Source organism: Varanus komodoensis, unplaced genomic scaffold (assembly GCF_004798865.1).
Source record: "Varanus komodoensis strain SLA01 unplaced genomic scaffold, ASM479886v1 scaffold91, whole genome shotgun sequence".
Taxonomy (NCBI): Eukaryota; Metazoa; Chordata; class Lepidosauria; order Squamata; family Varanidae; genus Varanus; species Varanus komodoensis.
The window spans coordinates 2004290-2010289 of NW_025336610.1; the positions used below are offsets into that span (position 1 = coordinate 2004290).

Genomic DNA, 6000 nt, shown 5'->3' on the forward strand with positions numbered 1-6000 from the left:
TAGGAATGTTGGAACAGGACCCGGGGGAGGGAGCTCTAGTCCCTGCTTGGCCATGAAGTTCCCTGGGGGACTCTGGGCCAGTCACAGACTTTCAGCCTAACCTACCCCACAGGGTCGTTGTGAGGTTACAATGGAGAAGAGGAGGATTATGTAAAATTCCTTTGCGTTCTTTGCCAGGATTAAAAAAGATGGGATATACATGTAGCACAGCAACAACAGCAAGACAATAACGCTCCTTGACTGCATTGGCGAGTGCTGGCTTCATCTGGGCTCTGGGAACTGTCCGCTGGATTTGAATTTTGGGAAGCCTCAGGGTCGCTTGCGCCTTTTGCCCGGTGGCCATAACATCTGGGCAGTGGGGACATTTCCGTGCCAAAGTTTGGTCTTTCTCTGGTTTTCTGTTTCAAACTACAGCTCAGCAAACTGCTCAGCTAATTCGTGAGTCAAGGTGTGACACGAAAGCCAGGTTAGAAGTACCTTGCAAATGTTTTAGTAGCGAAACATGCTCGGAGGTCAAAAAGGCATGCGATTCAAATATGGTCAGGTTGCCTTGAATCCAGCCTGTGGATTCCGCAGCCGTGCCGGCTTTTTCCAAGCCATGCAGAATATGCAGACTGGCAGACGGGGGCGGGGGGGGGGGAGGTTGGGGGGGCATTGGTGCAAACGCAGACTTGGGCAAATCCGCATCGGTGACTCTGCGTAGCACCAATGCACACTAATCCAGGTGGATCAGCAAAACAAAACTCCGTAAAGCACAATCCAGATCTCTCAAGGAGCAGAGGAAATGGCCCCCGGCCATCCGTGGAACACAGGCAGAACAGATGTGAGAAGATCCACGGTCTCAAACCACACGTCCTATCATGCCCAGCCAGCTCGTCGTTCGACGTGCCCAGAGGGTGTCAGGTGGGCAGGGAAGGGGATCTTGGCTTGCTCGTCCTCCCTCCTGCTCCCAAAGGCTCGCCGTCTGGCGGGGGCCGTGCGCCGCGCTTGCCTTGCGCACGGTCGGAGGCCGCTCGGGCGCCGCCAGAGCCGGCCTCTCCGGGCGCAGAGGAGGCGGGCGCGGGCCCCTTTCTCGCGGGGAGCAGCGCGCACTCGAAGGCTGGCGGGGGGCTGCCTTCTGCTTAGAAAGCGCCCCCCTTTCGAAGCCTGCCCCATCCAAGTCCAGCGTAAAGATGAAGAATCCCCGGGGAAGAGCAGGTGGCCGGCTGGCTCACCCGGCCAGACTGTGCGGGGAGGGGGGGGGTTGCTCCATTTTATCCCGAAGATCGCACGGATTTCTCAATGTCCCTTTGCCATATGAATCACCCACGTGAGTTTTGCGTGAACACTGATCCTCATGTCTGATGATGCACCCATGGATTGCCCCAGAAGTCCACAGACCCGAGAGGTGCCCGGGGCATGGAGCCCTTTCGTTCAGCTCAGAACTCCAGCACCTCCGTTTTTGCTCCTGATTCTAGACCTGCAGAGACGGGCTGTGTTTCTTCAGTGGTACAAAGGGAGCCGCTTGCACATGGTCAGGGGCACTCTTGCCTTTTATGATTCAGCCCCGTGCCTGAAGTGTGTGCGTCTCCTGTTACTGAAATGCAGAGCCAGGGGTAAGCCCAAACTCAAAGCAAAGTTCGGACATGATTCTCCATGCAGAAAAGATGAACAGGAAAGAAAACTGGATGCTGGCCCGTTTCGTACTGCTGTTATAAATGTTTTAATTCGTTAGTGTTTTAATGGGTTTTTAATGTGTTTTATTTTGTTATAATATGTTTAATGTGGTGTAAGCTGCCTAGGAAGACCTCAGCAGTTATAGGCGCCTATAAATACTTGTGTAAATAAATAAATAACGCATTTGGATGGTGCAAAGACAAACACTTCATCAGCCCAAATTCTTCCATCCTAATTCCAGTGCATTTGCTCGCCACACGAATATTTTGTTTCTTTATAATGCTCTGAGAATCCTCTGCAAGAGCAAAGTCCAAACCCTGCAGAAATTTCACTTCCAAGACTGCCTTCCCCCAGCCTGGGTCCCCCCAGATGTGCCGGACTGCAATTCCCATCATTCCCAGCCACCGACTAAGGAAGCACTTGGAGTGACTGCTCCCTTTGCAACATGGCTGGAGAAGACCCGCGGTGGCCCCGAGAGAGCGGCGTGGAGCAAAGATCTCTGGCCGGGAGTCCCGCGCCTTGCTCTCCGGTCGGCTGCCGAAAAGAAGGTCGGCGGAAGGTTTAACGAACCGCCGCTCCAGGGGTCCCCGCGCGGCAGCGCGACCCGGGACGGCCCCTTCCACGTGTCTCGACCTGGAACACCCGGCGCGCCTGGCCCTTCACCAGGCTGGCCAGAGCGCGTTGGAGTCGCAGTAGCAGAAAGCTACTATGAAGCCCTTTTCTCTGCCACCCGCGGCCAAAGCTCTCTGGGTGGCGGATGTCGCTGAGGTGGAAGTCCGGGCCTCCGGCGGGCACCAGGTTGCAGAAGGCAGCAGCGGAGCGGGGGGGGAGGCACGGGCGGCTGGGCGGGCGGGCGCGAGGGGAGCGCGCTCCTCCCCGAGCGAGCGGGGCCCTGATCCGCGGCGGCTGGCGGGCTGGCGGGCAAGCGCTGCGCCCAGGGGAGGCAGGCACTGGATCAGCGCCTCGGGAGCGGAAAGCGCTTCGCGGACCCTGCGGGGAACACACCTGCGCGGGTCCTCCCGGGTCTTCGCCTGAGCTCCGCCAGCCAGCCAGCCCGGGGCTTCTCCGAGCTGCACGCGAGTAAGTCGTGGGAATGTGCGCATTTGGTGGGTGCAGCCCTGGCACCTGCGAAAGGAAAGGGAGCAGGACCCATCAGCATGCCCACGCGGGCAGCTGCCTGCGGCTGGGGATGCTGGGAGCCGCAGTCCGGTGGAGCTGGGGGCAGCAGCGTGGGGAAGGCTGCCCTGGTCACCCCAGCAGGGGAACCCGGCCGCCTGCGACGCAGAACGCGAAGCTCGGCCGGAAAGGTGCGTCTCGGCTCGCTGCACGGCGCGGCGCTTCCTCACGGCGGGAGTCATTTCGACGCACTTTAATCCCCCGCCTGCGCTTTTTGTAGCACATCTCGCTCCTTGGCAGCGGGAGACCAGCCGCTGCGCAGTCCCAAGCTGACACAGAACAGATTTCTCGCGCAAGTGAGCCAAATTACATTGTCAGAAGTGGGTGCAGGACTGCCTCAAGAAAGCCCCGGTCCCCAGCGAAGCCAGCGGCTCTTCTCATGAAAGCGCCTTCACGACAGTCCCCATCCCCGAATCCGCACCGGGGCTGCGTTGCGCGGCGCCCCGCCTTTGAGGCCGCCGTCCTGCACCTGCTCGTGGAGCGGACCGGGCCGGCCTGCTGGGACAGCGCGGGCCGCTTCGCCTGGGGAGGGGGCGGCCGAGGCGGACCTGGCGCTGCCCTGCGGAGCTGCCATGCGAAGGACGGGAGGGCAGGGCGAGAACCGGAGCGTGGAAACGGCGGGAGGGCCTGCCCAGCCCCTTCCGAAGCCCCCCGAACAGGGGGCCGTCACCTGTCACGCCGGCTCGCCGTTTCGGGCAAGGGGCTTCATATGGCAACGACACGCCCTCTGATCAGTCGTGGGGCGACCCCGCCAGGTCGCATGAGCGAGGGAGAAACGTCTTCGCTCGCCCTCTTCTTCCAATCCGCGCGGAACCTGGGACCCCGCGACCGAGTCTGCCCCGCGCTGCTGTTCCCAGGCAGGCGCTCCGCTTTCTGCCGGGGACGGCGGCAGCCCCGTTTGCTCGCCGCGTCCGCGCTGAGCCAAGGCTGGACCAGATGACCTCCTCGGTCCCTTTCTAACTCTCAAATCACACCGTTCCGCTGCTTACTCTGAAGAAAGAGTTGTTAGGAGGCGGCTCGGAAGGGAAGGGAAGCGAAGCAACTCCTCTGGATGCGAAACTCAGCGAACCGCGAGAGCTTTCTCCCCCTCGGTTGTTCCGGATAGCCTGTGGATGGCCTCGGTCTTGCGGAAGATCTTTTAACTACAAGTTTTATTGCCCGTCTGCATCAGAGCTGCGGGAAATCCTCCGAGCTTAGCGCGAGCGCCACATTATCAAGCTACTTTGGGTTGAGAGCATTTACACTGGGGTGATCCGCCTGAACCCCAAAACGATCCGATATCCGATTTGGCGCGTGGCATCCGGGCTAATTTGGGCCCCGGCAGCCCCGGCTCCCACTCCTGCGCCCTTCCGAGCCTTTGCAACCACGAAAGCAGCTTGGATGGACCACCTCGCACGGGCGCCCCGTTCACCCGTAGCACCGGATGCCTCTTTTACGCAAGGGGAGTTGCGACGCGGAGGGGGAAAGCAGTTCTTTGGATATTGACCCCCCCCCCCCGTCCCGTCCCGGTGCCGGGATGCGCAGCCGTTATCTCCTGGCAGGGCTGCTGCGAGGGTGGGCGAAAGAGCCACACTGGTCGCACTGGCTGCGAATGATGGGAGCTGCTGTCCCCCGTATGTGGAGGGACTCGGCTTGGGGAACACTGCTCTAGAAGCGTGATAGACCACATGTTTCTACCAACAGGTCCCCCCCCCCCCCCGCAAGAAACGGCAGCGACAGCCCGAACGACCACTGCGACTCCGGCAAAACCCCGAGGCTCGCCTCCGCTCCGGGCTCCCTCCTTCCGGCTGCTTCGCCTCCACCCTCCGGCGTCCCCTCCGGCCCGTCCAGACGTACTCACGCGCATCATTCTCCAAAGCGAAATAAAGGAGGGCGCATCCCAGACCAAAAATCGCCTCCCGGAGCCCTGCCATCATCGCTCCGCTCAGGATGCCGCGGCGGGGGGGACGCAGGAAGGCAGAGCGGGAAAGGTGGGCCGAGACCCGGACGGTTCGCCGGGGGCTGGGCAGCTCCGGGGGGCCAGGCGCGGAGGGCGCCACCTGGGACAGCGCGCAGCGGACTCTGCTCGTGCCGGCCGCGCACAGCCGCCTCCTCCGGGCAGCGCGTGGACTGGAGGGCAATTCTTTAAAATCCGCCTTTTAACATCTCCGCTGCCCTCCCCGCTTTCCTAAGTTTTCTTAAGCAAAGCAGCAGGAGGGGCTGGAAGGTGGAAAACTTTAACCCCTCCTTCTCAGACACCCTTCCGTTCGTTCGTTCGTTCGTTCGTTCGTTCTTTCTTTCTTTCTTTCCTTCCTTCCTTCCTTCCTTCCTTCCTTCCTTCCTTCCTTCCTTCCTTCCGAAAAGATGCTCTGTGCATTAACCATGCCTTTCCATCTTCTTTGCATCTTACAGTTCCCTCCTTTTCTTTCTTGAGAGAGCTGAAGCAGGCTCGCGAGGAAAAGCCCTGGACACTTGGAGCGCAGGTCCATGAACCCAGCCTCCTGCTTCCGAGAGTGATCCGCCGGAGGGGCTTGGGAAATGCGAAAGCGGGGCATGGAGGCCACGGTGCCCGTCGGCCCCGCACCTCCCAGTCAGCCTGGAGTCCAGGGAATGCCAGCTCCGGGCCCGGGAAGGCCATTCAGCCAGCGTGGATCTGCCTTACCAACCATGTGAAGGCTGGGCTAGTACCCTGCGGAGGTCGTGTACTACAATTCCCAGCATCCCCAAGCTGGTTGGGCAGATGGGGTTTGAAGTCCAGAGCAGAGGGAGGGTGCTGGGTCCAACCTTCCCCCAGCTGACGTCCTCCAGTGGCGCTGGATCGCCACCTCATCCTTCCCAGTGGGAGCTTGTAGTGTAGCCCAAGCTGGCTGGGGATGATGGTAGCAGCAGTCCCACGAGCGCTTCAGGTTCTCCAGTGTGGCACCCCAGAGATGACGGGAAGAAAAGGTCCGGGGGCTTTTCTACGGGAGGCTCTTGACCCGGCACTCACTGGCGCTTCTGTCTCCACGTTCTTCGCAGGATTAAAATAATCTTCACGTTTTCGCCAGGGTTTTCCCTCCGCCTTTCCTGCGGTTCCACTACGCAACCACAAGTGGGCGACGCAGAACACCATGAACGCACACGCTTTCCCTAGCACCATTTCCAAATTATACCTCACTTCCCTCCGTTTCCAAAAATTCATTAATTATT

General features: G+C 60.2%; 1 protein-coding gene across 1 annotated transcript in view; it reads right to left on the reverse strand.

Moving 5' to 3' along the window:
• CHRDL2 (chordin like 2) overlaps positions 1-3014 on the reverse strand; it is a 35863-nt gene extending 32849 nt beyond the window's left edge. Inside the window, exons 1-2 of the mRNA XM_044418611.1 lie at positions 2909-3014; positions 2662-2781 (exon numbers count right to left, since the gene is read on the reverse strand). Coding sequence (XP_044274546.1) covers positions 2662-2781; positions 2909-3014 — 226 coding nt within the window. The remainder of the gene's footprint in view (positions 1-2661; positions 2782-2908) is intronic.
• Positions 3015-6000: the final 2986 nt, after the last annotated feature.